The sequence below is a fragment of the Mobula birostris genome, chromosome 16, assembly GCF_030028105.1.
Source record: "Mobula birostris isolate sMobBir1 chromosome 16, sMobBir1.hap1, whole genome shotgun sequence".
NCBI lineage: Eukaryota > Metazoa > Chordata > Chondrichthyes > Myliobatiformes > Myliobatidae > Mobula > Mobula birostris.
The window spans coordinates 18,315,100-18,338,282 of NC_092385.1; the positions used below are offsets into that span (position 1 = coordinate 18,315,100).

Genomic DNA, 23,183 nt, shown 5'->3' on the forward strand with positions numbered 1-23,183 from the left:
CTTATGCGACTTAGAATAAAACTACAATTATCTCTTTGACCTTTGAGTGGCTATTTGTTGGCAACAGATTCATTGTTAGCAGCCTACACCTTTGCTCATTAGTTACCACAAAATCTTTCTAAGCATCAGATTGTGATTTGTTGTTTTACAAAGTGCATCATACATCATTCGATCTCCTTTGCTGTCATTCATTGCAAATCCAATAAAGTGGTTAGCAGCAAATTGTCTTGTGGAAATACATCACAATTAAGTCATAGGAGGCAAACTTCATTATCCATTGTAGTGGGCTGGAGCGAAGAATTGATGAATACTGACTCAGCTGAAGTCTGGTAGCATTAGGAGAGGTTCAGAGATTGACACGTTTAACATACAGAGAGCCAAAAGGAATATTAAACTCGTAATCCTTTTTAAATCAAACTCTCCAGACCCTCTCCATTGTTTTTATCTTTGCATTTTCTCTTGCCAACTTTACAATTTGGACTATACCACAATATTACTATTCTTATAATCTGTTTTATGACAAATAATACTGTACTACTCAAAAATCTTCAACTTTGCAACCTGTTAAAACAATATTTGTATTATAAATTTCAAAGCAATGAAGCCTCATAAATGTTCATACGTGGTGCCTATTAAACCCTTAGTTAAAAGAGAATTTTTTCACCTTATTAGGCTCTGAGTTATAGAATGTTTCTTCTTAAATCCACAAATATAAACATCTTTCAAAACCATCAAAACTTTACCTGTTCATTGCAAAATTTATCATTGTATTTTGAGCATGGAAGAGATCTCCAGAGCTATCATGGAAATGGACAGTCAAAGTTAACGTTATTCCCACTGGAATGGCTAGGGTAAACTCCTTGTTGAGTGTGTGTATTACAGGACCTGTGCTGATTCTCAAGTACGAGACAGGTGCAACCTAAAAATTACAAAGCAGCACATGAGGAAGCAGCATGAAAGTAGTTTCATGTAAAACATCACATTATTTTGTTGTCCTATTGAAGCAGATTGTATAATTACTGTAATCTTCAAATGAATGCTTTGGTTCGAGCATCACTGAAAAAAATAAGTTTCAGATATTTGAATCCTAATTTAAATGTGAAACAGAAATATCTATCAATGTAAACAATAGTTATAAACTGGAAATATGCTTAATTTGTGTGTAGCATCTCCCCAAAAAATTAAAGTCAGATGTATCAGTATTATGTGGAGTAAAGGGAATTACAGAGGCATGAGAGAGGAGTTAGCCAGAATTGATTGGAAAAGAACACTGGCAGGGATGATGTTGGAGCAGCAATGGCTGCAATTTCTGGAAGCAATTCAAAAGCCACAGGATATATACATCCCAAAGTAGTAGTATTCTAAAGGCATGATGACACAACTCTGGGTAACAAGAGAAGTCAAAGCCAACATAAAAGCCAATGAAAGGGCATATAACTGAGCAAAAATTAGTGGGAAGTTAGAGGATTGGGAAGCTTTTAAAAACCAACAGAAGGCAACTAAAAATGTAATTGAAAAGGTAAAGATGGAATACCAAAGTAAGCTAGCTAATATTATTAAAGTGGATAACAAAAGTTTCTTCAGATACATAAAGTGCAAAGTGAGAGGTGAGAGTGGATATCGGACCTCAGGAAAATGATGCTGGAGAGTAATGGGGGACAAGGAAATGGCTGATGAACTGAATAAGTATTTTGCATCATTCTTCACTGTGGAGGACACTAGCAGTATACTGGAAGTTCCAGGTGTTGGGGCATGAAGTGTGTGAAATTGCCACAACTAGAGAGGAGGTTCTTGGTGAAACTGGAAGGACAGAAGGTAGAGAAGTCACCCGGACCAGATGGTGTAAATCCAGAGTTCTGAAAGAGCTGGCTGAAGAGATTGTGGAGGCATTGCTATACAGATTACAGAGAAGGAGATGCTTACAGTCTTGGGATGGATAAATCCCCCAGGGCTTGACAAGCTGTACCCTTGGATATTGTGGGAGGCAAGTGCAGAAATTGCAGGAACCCTAGCGAGATATTTAAATCACCCTTAGCCACCGGTGATGTAGCAGTGGATTGGAAGGTAGCTTATGTTGTTCTGCTGTTTAAGAAAGGCTCTAAAATAAACCAGGAAATTATAGGCCAGTGAGCCTGACATCAGTACTGGGGAAGTTATTGGAAGGTATTCTATGGACTAGTTGCATTAGCATTTGGACCAGACAGCGACTGATTAGGGATAGTAAACATGGTTTTCTGTGTGGTAGATTTTGGTTATCCAATCCTATAGTTTTTCAAGCAAGTTACCAGAAGAGTTGATGAAGGCCAGGCGGTGGTTGTTGTCTGCATGGACTTATGCAAGGCATTTGACAAGGTCCTGTGTGGGAGATTGGTCAGGAAGGTTCAGTCGCTTGGTGTTCAAGATGTGGTGATAAACTGGATTAGGCATCGGCTTTGTGGGAGAAGTCTGAGAGTGGTGGTAGAGGTTTGACTCTCTGACTGGAGGCCCGTGACTAGTGTGCCGCAGGGATCGGTGTTGGGTCCATTGTTGTTGGTCATCTATATCAATGATCTGGATGATAGTGTGGTTGTCCGGAGCAGCAAATTTGCGGATGCCACCAAGATTGGGGGTGCAGTGGACAGTGAGGAAGCTTTTCACACATCGGCCTTCATATATCAAAGTACTGAGGGCAGAAGTTGGGAGGTTATGTATAAGAATTGGTATGGCCTAACTTGGAACTGTGCGCAGTTTTGGTGACCCAGCTACAAGAAGGACATAAATAAGGTTGAAAAAGTACAGAGAAAATTTACAAGGACATTACTGGGACTGAAGTTATAGAAAAATTGAATAGGTTAGGACTTTATTCCTTGGAACGTAGAAGTCTGAGAGAAGATTTGATAAAGGTACACAAAAGTATGAGGGGTATAGATAGGGTAAATGCAAGCAGGCTTTTTCCACTGAGGTTGTGTGGGACTACAACCAGAGGTCATAGGTTAACAGTAAAAGGTGAAAAGTTTAAGGGGGAAATGAGGGAAAACTTTTTCATTCTAAAGGTGGTGAGAGTGTGGAATGAGCTGCCAGCACAAGTGGTGCATGGCTTGATTTCAATGTTTAAGAGAAGCTTGGATAGGTATATGGATTGAAGGGGTATGAATGGCTATGTTTTGTGTTCAGGTTGATGGGACCAGGCAGTTTAAATGGTTTGGCTCAGACTAGATGGGCTGAAGGGCCTGTTTCTGTGCTGTAATTTTCATGACTCTCCATACATCAAGACAAAGCCTTGACATTTAATAAAGGCAATGAATTCAGAACTATAATAAAAAATATCAAAAGAGAACTAGAAAAAGATAATGATTTATTCTGACCTTAACAGCAACCGTGACAGTTTGATTGATACCAAACTGTTCTTCAGAGTTTACTTCAATTGTACAAGATCCAGTTATAGAACCAGAAGTCAGAAGACCATTTTCATCCACTTGTATCACAGGAGATTTGTCAGAACAGTCCTGTACTTGGTAACTAAGAGAAGCCACGCCATCTCTGCCAATCAAACAAGCATTAAATGTTATCAGCGAAAAACATCTTTGTTGAGCAAACACAAATTATTCTAAGAAATCTTTCATCCCCGTGAACCACAGTGATGTGTAGAGGCATGCAGAGTTAACTCTTAAGGCTGATTTATACTTCTGTGTCAACTCGGCGCCGTAGGTACGGCGTAACCGCGAACCCTACGCAGTGCCTATGTGGATCCCTATGCCGTAGCCTGACGCGCACCTCTCCCAAAATGTAACTATGAGTCGTAGCAACGCAGACCGCAACAACTGTGATTGGTCCGATAGGTAGCATCGCATTTCCTCCTACGCTGCAATAGCTTCCCACTGGGCGACTGAAGGGCAGGGAAGGAACTCTAGCTGCAATGCTTTCCATAAAGCTTTACAGACCTCCGAAATTATGGAGGACACGTTTTGCTCTTACGAAAAAAGACGCTCGCTTTAAACTTGTTTACCCCGGGAAAGACTACCATGACTACGAAGCCTTGCGTGGGCAGGTGTGTGCGCATGCGCAACGTGCCCAAATTGCAGAGCAACGCAGACACATCAACGCACAAGTATAAATGTTCACAACGCGTGTAGGCCACTTGCGTAGATTACGGCGTCGAGTTGATGCACAAGTATAGATCAGCCTTTACACAGTTCAAAAAGATAAAGCATAACAAAAAGGCAGTATAGTGTGGTAAATGTACATTGATTTTAAACCAACCATGGCAGTTCAATGTTCATTAAACCATCACAAAGCTGCAGGCATGTAGTAAACTTGAAGCTCCCTGCCTCCTCAACTCAAAGACTTCTCATTTAGTACAAAAACAAATGATTTTACTTGTGATGAGATCAACCAACTAACTTATTCTAATATTTTGTTCAACATTTTAGTCAGTTCAGCCCATTCTTCCCAATTCACTCTTAAAAACTTCTACTTAACCAACACATATTCAGATAGGTGCCTGAACCTCTATAAAGCACATTCAACCGTTAGGAAATTGCTTACATTACAATAATTGACAGGAAATGCAACATTATTTTGGAGGAACAAGAGCTAAACTGCACGCATCATTACTGGAACATCAAAACAGTTCAAATGTCACCAAGTATGACCTTTCATCTATTTAAGTCAAACAACTTTCACCAATTCCATACATTCTTTGTCACCCAAGACTTCAATCATTTAGGCTATAAATGGAACTGGAGTTTTGATTCTTAAGTTTTAAAATAATTTAAAAATGTAACAGAATATTCAGAAATTTGGTGTTTGGAAGCAGAAAATATTTCATTGCAAATTCAATTCCTTCATTTCTGCTAATTCAAAACTGATGTTTGGAATCTCATGTTGCAGCTCAGACATGGCCACTTACATTTTATCTCAGCACGGTGCCAGGAACTCCCAACTTAACTCTATTCTTCCACCACTTCTCCAAACCTTGTTAAATTTTGTCTTTTTCAAAACAGAATTTCCTTCCCTTTAAAAGCTGTTATGGACAACCAACAATATAAACTGCTAAATTACGTCACTACTAAAAGTTGCTAATTTCCCCCTCATTCTTTTGGTAATGCAGTTATCGCTTCTACCTCTTTAAATCAACTAATTTAAAAAAGAAAAGAAATTTTTTTCCCACTACTTATCCACGGCATTCACGAAGAAAAAGAAATGAAATGGTTAATTTTCCCTAATCAGGAAAGAATACAAGTAAATTTAATTGAGTTAAGCTAGGACGGTCAGCTTGAACAAACATTGTTATTCCATTCAATATGTCCATGTTATTTGAATTGACAGAAATTTATCGTAAACTTACTTTCTACTGTGCTGTCATGCCAAAGTTTAAGTGCCATGTTGTGATCTACTTTACCATTACTCAGTGCTAGCTTAACATCCCTTGAGAAAATTAAGCCAGATTAATGTGTATTAAATGAATTCACTGCAGAATATTAGCCAAGTATTTTAAAAGTTCAAAGTAAATTTATTATTAATGTTATCATATACAACCCTGAGATTCCTTCTCTTGCGGGCAACCATAGTAAATACAAGAAACGATAGAATCAGTGAAAGACCATACCCAACAGGGCGAACAAAAACCATTCTGGAAAAAAAACAAACTGTGCAAATACAAAAGGAAAGAGAAAATTAATAATAATAAACAAACAAATATTGAGAACATGAGATGAAGAGTCTTTGAAAGTGAGTCCAGTTAAAGTGGGAAGAGTTCAGGGATGGGATGAGTGAAGCCATCTACTTTGTCAAGAGTCTGACGGCTGAGGGGTAATAACTGTTCCTGAACCTGGTGGCGCGGATTTAGCATCACATGTTTTTACACTGTAATGAATTCTTGTAGAACTGTATAGGATGGGTTAGGATGGTTATAATTTACATGATTATTTGACAGAGTTCAAGTTAGATTCCAGTTCCTAGCTTGTATATGGGGGATAGTTAATATTTAACTACTGAAGAAAAACAGTGACGTTTTTATAGTATACAGGCATTATCCTCTTGAAGTAAGTTTGGGCTATCTAAAGGGAGAGAAATGTAAACTTGATAACATGCAGATTAAAGCAGTGACAACCTAATAATTGTTGTTCTATCTGGAAATTAGTTTTCTTAACACTGGAATGTTTGCTTCAAACTTTAAATTACAGATTTAGTTGCTCTATCAAATTTATTGGCAAAGTCACTTAAAAGTGAGGCAATGATTTCACATCATCAAACGCCTAATCAAATAAAGCAGATTCGAATGCTAACCTTCAAAAATCCACTTCAAATAAAGTGAAATTAAATCCACAAATAGCTGCAGAAGGCTATTACCAATAAACAGTAACGCTTCCAAGGGAAACCAAGTACCTTCATTCAAAGCTTCGTGGATAACATTTCATTACCAAAATTTGGCAAATCATTCTAAACAACCTTAACAGAGTTGAAAAACAAAACAAGCAAAATAGAATAAACTGTAAAATAAAGTTACATCGACTTGAACTTAATTGTCAGTAGTCAAAAAATGCAAGTACTGGTTACAAATCAGGTTAGGAATCCAATGCTCTACTTCTTTGTTGGAAGAAGGGAAAACGCTGACTTCCTTAAGAGTCTGTGGTGATTTGGCATGTCATCTAAAACTTTGACAAACTTCTATAGATATGTAGTGGAGAGTGTATTGACTGGCTGCATCATACCCTGGTATGGGAACACCAATCACTTTGAATGGAAAATCCCTCAAATAGTAGTGGATTCGGCCCAGTACATCACAGGTAAAGCTCTCCTAACCATTGAGCACATCTACATGAAATGCTGTCATAGGATAGCAGCATCCATCATCCGAGATCCTCATCAACCAGGCAATGTTCTTTTCTTGCTGCTGCCATGAGGTAGAAGGTACAAAAGCCTTAGGACTTGAACGACCAGGTTCAGAAACAGTTACTACCCCTCAACCATCAGGCTCTTGAACAAAAGGGGGATAACTACACTCACTTGGCCATCCATTGAGATGTTCTGGCAACCAATTATCTCACCTTATGAACTCTTTATCTCATGTTCTTGTTATTTATTGCTTTATATTTATTTATATTTGGTTGTGCAGTTTATTGTCTTCTGCACTCCAGTTGATTTTTCATTGATCCTGTTATTGTTGCTATTCTATAGATTTGCTGAGTATGTCTGCAGAAAAATGAATCTCAGGGTTGTATGTGCTGACATACATGTACACTGATAATAAAATTTACTTTGAACTTTGAAAGATACAACAGCATAATACCTTCAAAATAACAGAAAAGAGCAGCAGAGGGCATGGGATTTATATGAAAAAATGTTTGATTAACCACTTCAGTCGTTTGCAGAGAGGACAGAGGTTTGAAGCTGAGTTGATGAGCAATTAAATCATTTAGGCTATGGAGTAAGTGCTGGGAAATGAGATTAATACAGAATGACGCCCACTGCATGTTGATAAATTGGGACTAATAGCCCACTTTCATACTGTATGCCTCTAAGACTGTAGTGATAGACAGGAAAACAGTGTATGTAGTACATTGAGATTATGCCAGGTCTTCAATAAGGTTCTGGCCAGGAAGTTGGTCAAAGTTAGAGAACATACTGTCATACATTGAGAATTGGTTATCTGACAGATGGCAAAGAGTGGGAATAACAGATACTTCTCTGTCTTAGGAGACTGAGACTAGAAGGGCACAGTGGGGATTTGTGCTTGGGCTCCAGCTATTTTAAATTTCTATCAACGATTTGGATGAGGGATCACATATACAAAATTAGATGGAAGTATGGAAAGGGACATAGAAAGGCTTCAAGGGGATAAATCAAACTGACTAAGTGGGCAAAAACATGACCGTTGGAATATAATGTAGCAAAATGGCAGACCCATTTTGCACATAACAGAAATGTTGAGATTTTTTTTAAAAAGTAAAAGATTAATTGTTGATGGCACACAAAATGCTGAAAATCAAAATGCACGTGCAACAGATGTGAGGTTTTGCACTTCAGCAGGACCAACCAGGGTAGGTCTTACACTGTGAACAGTAGGGAACTGAGGAGTGTGGTAGAACAAAGGGATCTGGAAATACAGGTACATAATTCATTGAAAGTGGCATCACAGGTAGATGGGGTCATAAAGAAACTTTTGGCTCATTGGCCTTCAAAAATCAATGTATTGAGTACAGAAGATGGGATGTTGTATTGAAGTTCTACAAGATATTGGTGAGACCTAATTTGTAGTATTGTGTGCAGTTTTGAACACCTACCTACAGGAAAGATGTAAACAAAGTTGAAAGACAGCAGAGAAAATTTACAAGGATATTGCCGGGTCTGGAGGACCTGGGTTATAAGGTAAGATTGAATAAGTTAGGGCTGTATTCTTTAGAACGCAGAAGATTGAGAGGAGATTTGATAGAGGCATACAAAATTATGAGGGGTAAAGATGGGGTAAATACAAGCGACTGAGGTTGGGTGGGACTACAACCAGAGGTCATCGGTTAAGGGTTAAGGGTGAAAGGTGAGAAGGGGAACATGGTTAAACTTCTTCACTCAGAGGATCATGAGAGTGTGGAATGAGCTGCCAGCACAAGTGGTGCATGTGAGCTCGATTTCAATATTTAAGAGAAGATTGGATAGGTACTTGGACAGTCGGGAAATAAGGGCTATTGTCCAGGTGCAGGTCAATGGAGTGAGCAATTTAAATGGTTTTCTCGTGGACTAGATGGGCTGAAGGGCCTGTTTCTGTGCTGTACTTCTCTATGACTCCATAAGTGATTAGGCAGGCATTATGAAGTGAGTAAAAACAGGAATAAGGATGTTTCAGAGCAATTGTATAGGACCTGAACTTTTGACCTCCACACTTAAAATGTACTTGTCAGAGAGAAAATGCAACAAAGATTCAATGGTCTTGTTCTGGAGATAAAGTTTGCAGCATGAGGTAATACTGTATTTAGAATAAACATGAGAAAGTGTGCAGATGCTGGAAATCCAAAGCAACACACACAAAATGCTTGGAGAACTCAGCAAGTCAGGCGACATCTGTGGAAATGAATAAACAGTCCCATTGTTTTGGGCTAAGACCCTTCATCAAGGCAGAAAAGGAAGAGGAAGACAGAATAAAAAGGTGTGGGGGGGGGAGGTGGGGCTTCACCTATCACCTTCCAGCTAGCCTTCTTTCCCTCCCCCCAACCTTTTAATTCTGGTGCCTTCTCCCTTCCTTCCCAGTCCTGAAGTAGAGTCTCGGCCCAAAACGTCAGCTTTTTCATGGAAAATTCATTTCCATGGATGCTGCCTGTCCTGCTGAGCTCCCCCGGGAGTTTGTGTATGTTGCTATGAATACAGAATATTTATATTCAATTCAAACTTACAAAGTTCTCATTGGATTGGCTGGATCAAGGGAAGCTTTTTCACTGGCTGAAAAGTCTATAAGCAGTGGAAACACTTTCAGAACAAGGGTTTGCCTGACTGCTACTGAGATGAATTAAAAGTTTCGTGAAGTTTTGGAATTCTCATCCTCACAAGACAGACATTGATTTATGAATGTTAAGGAAATGAAGGGATATGGGGACAGTGCAGGAAAATGATGCTCAGGTTCTGAATTTGATGAATGGCAGAGCCCATCCTGGAGGGCTGGATTGTCTACTTTTGCTTCAGTTATTTATGTTCTTATAAACGTTCACCGATGATAATCTATTTTTCTCCAGATGCTGTACAATGATGATAGAAAGTAAAAGTAGGTTGTGAGGAGGGTATAAGGAAGTTGCACTGGGTGTAGGTGAATTAACTGAATGAACCAACATATATATGGCAAATGAAGCACTATGTGAAATTGTCCATTTTAACAGGAAAAATATAAAAATGCACCTTACCTAAATGCTGAGAGATACCAGAGCTCTAAGATGCAGAGGGATCTGGCTGTCCAAGTTCATTATTTTCAAATGGCTACTCTGCGCGCACACACAGCAAGCAATTAGGAAAGATGACAGAACGTTTATCATCTTTTGTTAGGGGAACTGAATGCAAATGTAGTGAGGTTCTCCTTCAGCTATACAGAGCATTGGTTGTACCATCTCAAGGGTACAGCGTGTTGTTGGTCTCCTTATTTGGAGAACAATGTTAACGTGTTGGAAATAGTTCAAAGGAGATCTGCTGCATCAATATCTGGAATGGGCAAGTTGCCTCATGAGGAACAGTTACACTAACTAGGCTTGTATCTACTGGAGCTACTAGTGAGAGAGAACTTCTCTCCTGAGGAGTTTTGACAAGATGGATGTGGAGAGGATATTTCTTCTTATGAGAGGATCTAAAGTAGAGATTTCTTTACCCAATTTCCCTCGGGATCAATAAAGTACATCTATCTATCTGTTTAAAGTTAACATAAGACAGTGAAGGGGGCAGAATTACTATGGAGGGTTGCAAGTTTTTTAGAACTCTTGTTCAAAGAAAGGTGGAAGCCGAGTTTTTGGATATCTTTAAAGTAGATTCTTGATAAGCAAAGGGGGCAAAAGGTTCACAGAGTTGAAAGGAATATACATTTGAGATTACAATGAAATCAGCCATGAAATTATTAAGTAGTGGAACTTGCTTCAGAAGTTGGTGGGGGGGAGGGAGAGAAGGAGTAGTGGAAGAAAAACATTCTAGTTACTAAAAAGTTTGTTTATTTGTGATAAAAAGTCTCTGCTTCACCATTAATTGTTAGTGTATTTAATATCCTCCCCTACTCAGGTAACTCAACACCATGATCACAAATCCATATTACAAGCCCACTTCCTTGTGAAATACTATTAGATGGTATCCTGTTTAGGGATATATCACAGATAGGGAGTTGATGGATTAGTTCACTGATTTATCATTTGTAAGGGTCTTTTGGGGATTTTATTCAACAATTCTGTTGATTTGCAATCAAGGTCACTAACTCAAGTTACTTTTTCAGCACAAGGGTTCCATGATATTGCACTGATACTTCACAGATTCATTCTGCAGTATTGGGTGTTAAGGGTGCAAATCAGACCTTATGGAAGGAAAGTGTATTAAGACAATGTGTTGTTTCTCAAAATGAAAACCAGCTCCCCAATCAGGTACAATAAGCTTTAATTCATAATGTTGTACTTTATAATTCCTTCCAGTGTGGCCCTTTAATTATATATTAAGCATTTCATTTATTTTACACAGATTTAATAATTCAAATAATTTTTCATAACCCTGAACAATGATCCTTTTGAATATTTTCCATAAACGATTTGGGAATGTACCCTAGTATTTTTCAGTTCATTGGATATTACTGCATGATTGAAAATAAGAGAAATCTGCTGAAACCTAATGATCAACTTGAAATTTGACCTGTTGCTCAAAAAGATTCCCGAAGAGCTGGAGAAATTAAATAGGTGATCAACTAGCCTTACTGCCATTTTTTTCTCTCTCCCAGATAGCAGATAATAATCAATTTGCTGGCTTATCCCTTAATCAACATCATTTCCATTCTGTTCAAAGGTCCTGATCTCCTTGAGTGATCAGAATTAAAGCAGAATATCAGACATCCTTAAAGTAGTTTGGTGTTTGCAACAGAACCTTTACTTCCGATAGCGAAGGTCAAGGTAAAATAAGAATGGACCCACTTATGTTAGCTTGCAAATCGTTTACATTATTCGTGGGCCTGCTACATGAAGGCGAACTGCATCAGAGGAAGAAAATGACAGGGAATCTTTACCAGTCATTTGTATTTTTAACTCTTTGTATCACAATACGGTCAGTCATTTGAATCAAGTTTTGCAATAGTTAATGCCTTGGGGAGGTTAAATAAAATCATGAAAGGATATCTGGATTCAACATTAACATAAGCAAGAACGAAAATACTTGGGCAGGTTACAACAGCAACTAAAGTCGGAGCACCAAAATTCACAAATGCCACTACCAAGACCAAGTAATGTTTTTGAATAACGAGAATACTTGGACTGATCTTCTAATTTATTTTAGCTTTTCAGAAAATCTAAGTGGTAGTATTTAAATCTTGCAAGATCTAAGTTCAAATTGTTTGTTACATGTTAAAACATACCGGTTTGTTTGAACTTTAAAGAAAGAGTTTGGTGACATTAATATCTGCTCTGCTTCAATCTTGGGATTTAATAACTGCAGCTTTTCAAACACCTAAAGGGTAAAAGAAAAAACAATTTTACAGTTCTATAATATGTAAACATACAGGCAGTTCAGAGTATACAGTGATAGAAAGAGCTGTGGAAGTGAATTCTTCAGAGCTTCCCTAGCCTTAATGTTTTATATGCATGGACTGTAAAAAGCATTTAAGAATAATTAAATTTAAGTTCAGCCTCTACTCTAATTTCACACTCTAATCATGAAAAAGTGATTGAAATAATGTTTTTTTTGTGTAAATTTCCTGGTTTTCTTTCGGTGAGCTAGCATGATGGGTTGCTCAGTAAGATGAATGATATTACACTTCCCAGTTAGTTGGAACCAACATCAAAACTGATTCCTGGATCTTTGGATGCTGAGGTCTGTGACTTTGTTTTTAGGTAAGATTACTTCAAGAATTTCAGAACAAATTAAGGGTTTTTTTAAAAAAAATATGCTGCCAACTAGATTCTATGGAAGTTGGATTAGGATAAGGATGCAAACACAAATTCAAAAGACAATGAACCCTTACACGAGGAAATCTGCAGGTGCTGGAATTTCAAGCAACACACATAAAAGTTGTTGGTGAACTCAGCAGGCCAGGCAGCATCTCTAGGAAGAGGTACAGTCGACGTTTCGGGCCGAGACCCTTCGTCAGGACTAACTGAAAGAAGAGCTAGTAAGAGATTAGAAAGTGGGAGGGGGAGGGGGAGATCCGAAATGACAGGAGAAGACAGGAGGGGGAGGGATGGAGCCAAGAGCTGGACAGGTGATTGGCGAAAGGGATATGACAGGATCATGGGACAGGAGGCCCAGAGAGAAAGAAAAGGGGGGGGGGGGGGAGCCCAGAGGATGGGCAAGGAGTATAGTGAGAGCGACAGAGGGAGAAAAAGGAGAGAGAGAAAAAGAATGAACCCTTTCTCATTTTCCTCTCATATTCTAATAAACAGATCATAGAGTGGACTGTTCTACACACCTTACACTAAAAATACAATTCCTTCTTGGGCTCCTTATACAAACTGGTTATGATTAAAGGGCAATGAATTGCAGCTTCATGGTCATTTTCTCCCAGACATAGGATCACACTATTACTTGCTGTTTAGCACCATTCTGCTCTTGCCTTCACTCAGAATCAGACGAAGGTTTAATATCATTGGCTTATGTCATGAAATTCCTTTGTCAGTAGCTGCAGTACATTATAATAAAAACAATAATTTTTAAAAAAAAATTAAGTAGTGCAACAAAAATGAAAAAAAATACTGACGTAGTGTTCATTGGCTCATTGTGCATTCAGAAATTTGATGGTGGAGGGGTTGGAAGCGGTTTCTGAAATGTTGAGCGTCTCCCCTCAGGCTCCTGTATCTCCTCCTTGACGGTAACAATGAGAAAAGGGCATGTCCTAGCTGACTGGGGTCCTTGATGATGGATGCTGCCTTTCTGAGGCATCACCTTTTGCGGGTGTTCTCGACACTAGGGAGGCTAGCGCCATGATGGAGATGGCAGGGTTTACAATTTCCTGCAGTTTTTTTCCGATCCTGTGCAGTGGACCCTCCATGCTAGACGGTGATGCAATCAGTTAGAATGGTCTCCATGGTACATCAGTAGAAATTTTTCAGAGTCTTTGGTGACCTTCTAAGTCTCCTCAAACTAATGAAATATAGCCACCGTTGAGCCTCCATTGTAATTGCATCAATATGGTGGGCCCAGGATAGATCTTAAGAGATGTTGACATCCAGGAACCTGAAACTGCTCATTCTTTCCACTGCCAATCCCTCGTTGAGAACTGTGAGTGTTCCCTTGACTTCCCTTTCCTGAAGTCCACAATCAGTTCCTTGGTCTTACTGACATAGCGTGCAAGGTTGTTGTTACAACACCAATCTACCAGGTGATCTAACTCACTCCTGTATGCCTCCTCATCACCAGCTGAAATTCTGCCAACGATAGTTGTGTCACTGGCATATTTATAGATGGTATTTGAGCTGTGCCTAGTCACACAGTCGTGCATGTAGAGCAGAGCTGTGGGCTAAGCACACATCCTTGAGGTGTACCAGTGTGAGGAGGAGATCTTATTTTGGATCTGCACTGACTGTGGTCCCCTGGTACAGAAGTCTAGGGAGGGTTTTGGAGCTTACTGAGGGTATGATTGTGTTGAATGCTGAATGTGCCTTGCCTTCACTCTGGCCAGTGTATGATGCTTTAGGCACAATGATATCAAGAAGGTAAAAAAAAAAGATGGGGGCAATACCTGAATTTGTACTTCATCTGACAATTCCCTGGCATTGTTCTCAAACTGTCCAGCTCCTCGATCTGTAGCTCGTACAACAACCCTCAGTCCAGTTCTACCTTTAACACGACTGTACACATTCATTGCAAAATTGTTACTTGCTTGAAGCTGAAAAGATGCCTTGAAACAGAAAATGAAACTTCTCTAAGTTAAATTTAAGACAAGTTTTGCATAAAAAAATTAAAATACTTTCAATATTGGAGTTTATTTCTTGAAGTTCATTTGTATAGTTACTTTGAACGATAGTCATAGGTATTATAGTAAATAGCAAAGCAGAATCTGTAATCTTAGAAGTTCAGTTTACCTCGGAGTGTCTTGTATCCAAGTCAATGATGTCCCTTTTAGTGACAGACCAATGAAATGTCAATTCTGGTACTGCATTGCCAAATGCAAATGGTGTTTGATTGCTTGTAATTCCCATTACATAAATTGGCATCTGTGAATGATATTAATCAAAACTACTGCCATTTTCAATGTATATTATCAAATTCAAAGGTGTACAACAGTAGATTACATTTTAACCATCTTGAATGTAGTAGTTTTAAACTGCTTTGTTAATATTTTGTATCTTTAGAGCTAATAGGGATAATCAGAAATATTCAAGAACCCAGAGATTAAAAAAAACAATGAGAACATAACATTACCCAAGTGCCAGTCTTCATTCTTGTAATGGGTGCATGGATTCTCACAGCTTTAAGCTGAACAACTTCCACATCTACTTCATCCTTTAATGAAATAAAAGCAGCTTATAAACAGCATTATAAAGCCAAGCAAGCAAAACATTTGCCTCATGCCACCAGTTCTCATTTTGTACCGCGGCATTAATCTCCAGAAGACAGTCATTTAAGCACTGGGAAAAGGATTTATTTAAAAATGCATTCTAAAAAAATTCATCCACATGACTAATTTTAGGTTAAGAACACAGGATTACTGTGCATTACTCTGATCTAAATTTAGGTAATAATATAAACAAATATAAATCTGTTATATTTCTCATCATTCGTTTGTTATGCCCTGTGTCATATGACGTGGGTGACCATGTCTTTCCATGACCATGATTGTCCTTGGCAAATTTTTCTACTAAAGTGGTTTGCCATTGCCTTCTTCTGTCTACTGGCTCTACAAGATGGGTGACATTAGCCATTACCAATAATCTTCAGAGGGAGTCTTCCTGGTGTCTGAGGAGGAATTGTGATATGCACCACCAGCTCTCATGGCTTCACGTGACCCTATTTGGGGGTGGGTGGGCGAAGCAGGTGCAACACCTTGCCCAAGAGTGACCTGCAGGCTAGTGGAGGGAAGGAGCGCCTTGCACCTCCTGTGGCAGAGACGTACCTCCACACGTCACCCTATATTTCTCATACCTAGTTATAAAATTGTAGCAGTATAGCAATATAAAAAGTTGATTGAAGTAGTTAAACAAAAGTTACAAGTTAAAACTAATTACAGAAAAGGATCCTATTTGCATTCCTGTTTTGCTGTCTATTTGAGTTTAGGGGTGTCACGGACTAGTGGTCAGATTTAAACAAATTTGATTTTAGATAATAGGTTTGAACCCGGTTATTCAACTCAGACAAGGAAAATATCTGCTAATTATGGGAGCAACATTAAGATTACACAAGGATGAGCTTGCTGATGTAAAAAGGTCAGGAAATATCAATATTCCTGAAAATGTCACAGATAATACCAGCAACCACTACACTGTATTTCACTCTTCTGGACAGTAAGTGCCAAAGCATATTCTATAACCAGCTTTATTTGAAAAGCTGAGATTTTCACCTTGGCCAAGACAGAACAGCATCTGTGTACCAATGTGGCAAAATTATAGCAGAGATTCAAAATATCTTAGGGCTACAAATCTGTTTAATAAGATTCTAGTATTAACAGATTCAGCCACAAACCTAATTAGGCATGTTCTGATAATACTTGCATAGCATTCATTACATTCTCAAAAATGAGACCCTAGACATAATGTTACTTTTGAAGCATAGTCATTGTCGCCTTGTCAAAAGCAGCAGCTAGCACATAAATATAAATATTGATCCAAAAATGCTGGTGAAACTCTACAGCTCTTTATTCCGATTTGAACTTAAACAATTGCATTAGAAGGTAATATAAGGTTGTATCCACATCAGTATTAAAGGTATTACAGATACACGCATTTAACGTTTTGATCTTTTTTCCTATTATTCTGCCACATCAGTAACGAAATAAGTTGTTGAAGCTTGAAGGCAGCACCTTAAATTAGTATCTCATTCAAAAAGCAACACAGGATTTTACTACATGGTCAGCTCAGATTCAGTGCTCAAATCCTGCAGCAAAGTTTGAACATTCAACTTCACGACTCCGCGGCAGTACTGCCAACACGTGAGGAAAACTGACTCGTGATAACATATGCTAGTTAAAGCAAGAGGTCAACGCTGACTAAAACGCCAATGTCAATACCATTGATTGAACAGATTTAGATCATTAGGTGCGTCTGATGCAAGTGAGGCAAATCTAGAGACTAAGATTTAATGTTTTCCATTATTTTTAATTCTAGAAGATAAACTTAGATGAACTCCAAGTGCAATTGGGAATAGAAGGGAATCAGGATTCATATCCATCAGGATGAATGCCTTCTGCATAATAGGTAAGAACTTGCTTCATGTATGTTTTAGAGGGGAAACTGAGGAATGCAGGCAAAGGTACCATTAAAACTGATACAAAATGTGAAAAGTTGAAGCTATATAGGACCAGGTAACAAACAGTCACACTAGCAAATGAGCTTGAGTAGTTCTTGAAGAAAAAGGAATGTATTACATTTGCAGTATGGGAAATTTGTCAAAAAATTATTAAAAAGGTGAAGGAAACCCCTTTGGCTGTTTCCTTCACCTGACAATGGAACAAAGAACAATTTAAACAAAATCACCAGGTGAAAATTCATATTTTATTTGACAGCAGCATGTCCCATAACACAAAGTGTTGCTTGGCCTCCACAAATGGAAAGCAGAAATAGATCAATACAAGGGTGAGATGACTGAACGATTTAGATGTGAATCTGAAGAGAAACATTAGCTGGGCTCCGAATAAAACTTCAGTATTAAGTCCAGTAACAAGCCTAAGGACACCTGAAAATATCAATGTATTATGCACTTGAATGAAAATGGCTCTCTCAACTGGAGGAGAAAAATTTCAACAAGCACAAAATGAAGAATGCAAAACCTTGTAACATCAGAGCAAGGCCATTAAGTAGAACACGATGAACATTAACAGTGCAATTATAATCATTTTGAGAATATGTGCTCTCTATTGTATTCCTGCAAAGAGCAAATTTCAATTTCCACAGTTTGGTTCAAGGTAGACTAAAATCTTTCATGTCAACTCCTGGAAGAAAAGGTACAGAACCATACTGAATAATACTGAGTGGGTGCAGCAGCCCTTGGCTATTGCTCATTCATCCAAAACAATTATACACAGGTCAATAAATTGCAAAATCAAGTTCTCGTGGCTCACTTCCTTTGGAACAGATAAAAGCTAAAGTACTGCAAACCCAGCTTCAAACGACTAGGAAGGAAAAGCTGCACATTCTCATTTACTGTAACATGAGCACACCTGTACAACATGAGGGATAAAAGTTCTATCTGCTTATTGAGAAGGAATATAGTGAAGTCCCCCTAAAATGATTACCAGAAGGAATGTCATTTTTTGAGGAGGAATTCAGTAGAATCTGTATATACAGAGAGATTAAAAATAGCTGCAAACACTCCAACCAGCTGATCTAAGGAAATGGGCCAGATGCTTTCTGCAGGTTTACTCTAGAAGACTGATCCAAAATTCCCAATGGTTTAGTGGGTTCAAGGGCATTGGAGGTAGTCAGGGTGGGTGGTGGCATTCCAGTCCCTTACTGTCCAAAATGTGCATAGGATGTATTAAGCTCCACACATAAAATGCTGGAGGAACTCAGCAGGTCAGGCAGCATCTATGGCAATTTTGGACCAAGACCCTTCTTCAGGACTGGAAAAGAAGTGGGAAGGTGTCAGAACAAAAAGGTGGGAGGAGAGGAAGGAGGATAGCTAGGTGATAGATGAAGTCAGGTGAGTAGGAAAGGTAAAGGGCTGGAGAGAAGGAATCTGATAGGAGAGGATAGTGGACCATAGGACAAAGGGAAGGAGGAGGGGCACCAGGGGAGCTGATAGGCAGGTGATGAGGCCAGAGTGGGGAATAGAGGAAGGGGGCAAGGAAATTTTTTTGTTACTGGAAGTGAAACCAATATCCATTCCATCAGGTTGGAGGCTACCCAGATGAAATATAAAGAGTCACTCCACCCTGAGAGTGCCCTCATTGGGGCAAAAGAGAAAGCCATAGATTGGCATGTTGTAACAGAGTTGGGAAATAGGAATTAAAATGGCTGATCACAGGGTAATTTCAATTTTGACAGATGGAGAGGAGGTGCTCGACAAAGCCGTTCACCAATTTCCTCACACCGATGTAGAGGAGGCTGCATTGGGAGCACGGGATACAACAGATGACCCCAACAGATTCAGATGTGAAGTGTTGCCTCACATGGAAGGACTGCTTTATCACCCATTACAGCACGTAAACCTTGCCAACTGAGTTTACAAACAGCACTCCTAAATACTCAATTCATCACTTGTCACTTACTGCTCTTGAGAAGATGATGATAAGCTAAACCTCTGTTGTGTGGTTGGGTAGGAAGTTCATGTGTTTAGACCCAGTGACAATGCAGGAACAGAAAATATATTTCTGAATCAAGACAGAAGGCAACTTGGAAAGGATCCTACATGATATGGTGAGTAGTCCCAAGCACATAATCACCTTATACTTCCTGATTATGAAGATCTTATACTTAAGAGTGCTCTCGTATACCATCTGTGTACACATTACAGATGATATACACTACATCTACAATGTCTGGTGGTGATGGGGTGATTGTTCAGGTTAGTGGATAGGATACTATCAATTATTCTGCCTTGTGACAGATAATGTTCAGCTCCTTTTGTATTGTTGAGTGTGAATTAATGTGAACTTTCTATTTCATGCTCTGCTTTTGCTGTAACCTTTTGAGTAGAGATAAGCTGAGTTTTTTCCATGTTAATATTAATACAAATTCCTGTTGACCAAAATTCTGGAAAAAAAAGTTGTAAATTAGTTGTAAATTCTTTATTACTTTATGATATTTCCCAGGTATGTTCACCAATATTCATTTTGTTTGTGTAAAGTTAATCAAAAAGTTAAACTTGGGTGCCATGGTAGCGTAACGGTTAACATGACACTATTACAGCTCGGGGCATTCCAGAGTTCAGATTCAATTCTGGCACCGTTCTGTAAGTCCTCCCTGTGGAATACTTGGGTTTCCCCACGTACTCCAGTTTCCCCCCACAGTCCAAAGTAGGTTAATTAGTCATTGTATATCGTCCCATGATTAGGTTAGGGTTAATCAGGGTCATGGGTTACTCCGACAGTGGGGCTCGAAGGGTCTATTTCGCGCTGTATCGCAAAATAAAATAAAATAAATAAAATATGACTTTATTCAATATATGCTGAAAAGGTCCAAGCAATGTTCGGCTATCAGCTTGCTTCACGGTTGCTGATGAACATCAGAGGAGGTTGAAATGAATCTCAGGGTGTATACTATCCTGCAGAGAGCGCTGATTTCTTGAAAGCTAGTTCAATACTGGCCACAAAATCTGTATCATGGTAGGATTAAGAGAAATTACAATCAAATCTTTTGGTGCTTCATTTACAATGTCAATAGCAGGAGAAGTGAACATTAACCTTGATGTTGAAACTATAGTAACATTTTTTGGGGTGGGTAGTGACATTCCGATCTCCATCTGCTCAAAACCTGCATAGGATGGGTAAAGCTCATTTGGAAGGGATGCACTGCCGCAGAGCTTCATTTTGTAGTCCACTATTACATGCAAGACCTGCCAGAACTGACAGCTGGTTGGGGACTCGATTTTGGACTGGTATCCCCTGATAACTTTAGAGGCTGTATCTCAATTTCTTGTAAAGGTCAGGATCACCTGATTTGAATGCTGCAGTCCTAGACTTCGGTAGGGATTGGATCTCCCAGTTAGACCATGGTTTCCATTTTGTTGGCGTATCAAGGTGGAGTTAAAATGGGGAGATTCTAGAGTTCTGAATGGGTGCCACAGGAGTTGTAACTTAGGAACAAAAGAAGTCCCAGCATTATTAGCATCTTGGATCAGAAGCTCAAGAAAATTTTGTCAAACTTACAGGGGTATTAAACCAGGGAGAAACACAGCAATCTAAGAGAAAAGGCTGCTCATGAAATATGGACCATAGTGCAGAGAAAAGAACCAAATGCAATTTAAGCACTACTCACAAGGGAAAAATGGATGGCATATATTCAATAAATGATGAAGCAATTGCCAACAACGTTGTTGGAAAAAGACCCAGGAGTCCTCATAGACAACATCTTGGCATGTCCAACCAATGCAGAGTAGCAATCAGCAAAGCTGAGACAAGACTCAAAAGAATTGAATACAAATGAGAAGAGGTCATTTATGAATTGCTCATCCAGTCACTCTTTCTGGTTGCTGAGAAACAATGGGGATGACTCATTGCTTTCCATGTGTAAGAGGATGCAAGTTATGTGGAAAGACTGAAGAAATCCTTCTTTTAAAGGAAATATACGAGCAACCATTAATTCTTCACTAAATAGGAATGTGAAGCAAATCTTGCATCACCAAGTACTTTCTAATAACCATCAGGTCCTTGAGCTAGCCTGCACAACCCTTATCCTACCTCAGCAACACAACATTATATACCACCTTTTGCACTACTATGGAATTGTCTGATTGTGGATTTGTTGGCAGTAATATCTTGTGTTGCAGTCACCCTTTACTTCACTAAGATGTATAATTTGTGTATATAACTTACGTTGTATGTGTTGTTGTTTAATTTAAATTCCTGTGATGCTGCTGCTGCGTGCATGTTTTTAATTGTACCTGCACCTCACTGTATTGTGCATATGGCAATAAATTCAACTGGATCTGAAAAATCACTTCATACAAAAGCAAGATAAAAAGGTGCATTTTAAACTATTAAGTAAACTTCATTTTGCTCATTTTTTTCTCTATGGGGAGTGGAAGTCAAATAAAATAGAGGAGGGAAAAGCCACTGAAGAAGATGACTTTGAAGGTATGGGAATTCAGGATTTTTTACTGATAACTAAATTAAGTTTTGCATTGCTAGTAGCTTGTCAGCTGCGCATCACTTACCTCTTATTGATAATTAACCGACTATATGATCTGAGACAGTTACTGATTAGGAATATTGCTTTTATAAAAGAATCACTTCATGACCATTGTTGTGAGACCAGATAAAATTACAGGTTGACCTTTGCTAATCCGGCACCACTGGGACCTGAGGAGTGCTGGATTAGTGAAATGCCGAATTACAGAAGGATCACATTAAGCATAATCAGTGCCGGGTCATCGAAGGAACCGAATTACAGGTAGTCAGATTAGTGAAGGTCGACCTGTATTTGAAGCATAAAAATTTCAGATATTACATTAGTTCATCACTGTATGATTTCTAAGTTAACAAAATATATTTGAAGGCTTGATTTGGTGAATAAATGTTGCAAGGATTCTCCTGCATACCTTGACACCTTCCATGCAAGTTTAAATGAATATTAATACTCAGAGGGCTTAGCTGAAAGTTTCCTTTTCAAACAGAGGATTAACCCGAGCATACAATTTATTTTAGCTACTTTCTCCACAGAGCATTAGTAATACAAGTAGCCGAGGAATTTCAGTAGAGTGGGAACTTTATACCCTCAGAAAACTCTGTGATCAATGGATACAAGTAATGTATGGACTGATATAAAATGCTGTTAAGGCACCTCAGGTTTTAACTCCTCTGCGCTTACCTGAGAAATCACCACCACTTTTCCACTTTCAGCATCAATGACTTGGACTACACCTGTCACTTTCCCACTTCCAATTGCAAGCCCTTTCACATGCCCAATGTTATTTACTGTAGCAAGGTCTGGATCACTTATGGAAAATATGATGTTGGACTGAGGCTGTGGACCTCCTTCAGATGTAATCTGCAAGAGTAAATTTAAATTGTGCAGCCTTAGAAATATTTGTGTAACATTCAATATTCTGCATCCTTTATTTAAAGTTAGCAAGTTTCTGTTCCAAATATTTGTCAGAAGTAATCACTTTGATCCCAACCTACCTGCATCATTGCACCCACAATGAGTGTTACTTTTCTTGGAATCAACCGAAAAGGATGGAATACCTGTGGAACAGAGAAAGAAGGGGGAAAATAACAGATAGACAGTGACTAAACATTACATCTGATATTCTTTAAATTTTAATAATAAGAATTTTTGAATTCTATACAACTGTTCGATAGTTTATATCATGATGATGAGACTTCTCAATTATAGAAACTGGAGAAAACCATACTCAAACTTACTTCAATTTGCTGAGGTGCAGAACTTAGTTTTTTGCCATCTTTGGTTACCACCGTTGCTGTTAAGCTTGTCTGTCCTATAGCAATACCTTTAACAGTAAAGCCAACAGTGTAATCATCAAGGATGTCATCAAGTGGCCTAAAATAGAAAGCGTACGAGTGGATGGAGAGAGGGATAGAGTGGGGTGAGGGGAGGGAAGGGTTGAAAAAAAATCAGATCAAGCATTGAAGATTAAGAATGAAAATGCACCATGAGCCGAATAATTATCCCAGCATGACCTGGCCTTCATTCTTGAGAGATTAAAAGGATGAAGGTCAA

General features: G+C 38.7%; 1 protein-coding gene across 1 annotated transcript in view; it reads right to left on the reverse strand.

The window, feature by feature from the left end:
- Positions 1-23,183, reverse strand: part of nup210 (nucleoporin 210) — a 110,970-nt gene that overhangs the window by 17,473 nt on the left and 70,314 nt on the right. Inside the window, exons 23-31 of the mRNA XM_072280364.1 lie at positions 22,868-23,003; positions 22,625-22,687; positions 22,311-22,490; positions 15,052-15,132; positions 14,712-14,843; positions 14,369-14,527; positions 12,050-12,141; positions 3,345-3,519; positions 744-919 (exon numbers count right to left, since the gene is read on the reverse strand). Coding sequence (XP_072136465.1) covers positions 744-919; positions 3,345-3,519; positions 12,050-12,141; positions 14,369-14,527; positions 14,712-14,843; positions 15,052-15,132; positions 22,311-22,490; positions 22,625-22,687; positions 22,868-23,003 — 1,194 coding nt within the window. The remainder of the gene's footprint in view (positions 1-743; positions 920-3,344; positions 3,520-12,049; positions 12,142-14,368; positions 14,528-14,711; positions 14,844-15,051; positions 15,133-22,310; positions 22,491-22,624; positions 22,688-22,867; positions 23,004-23,183) is intronic.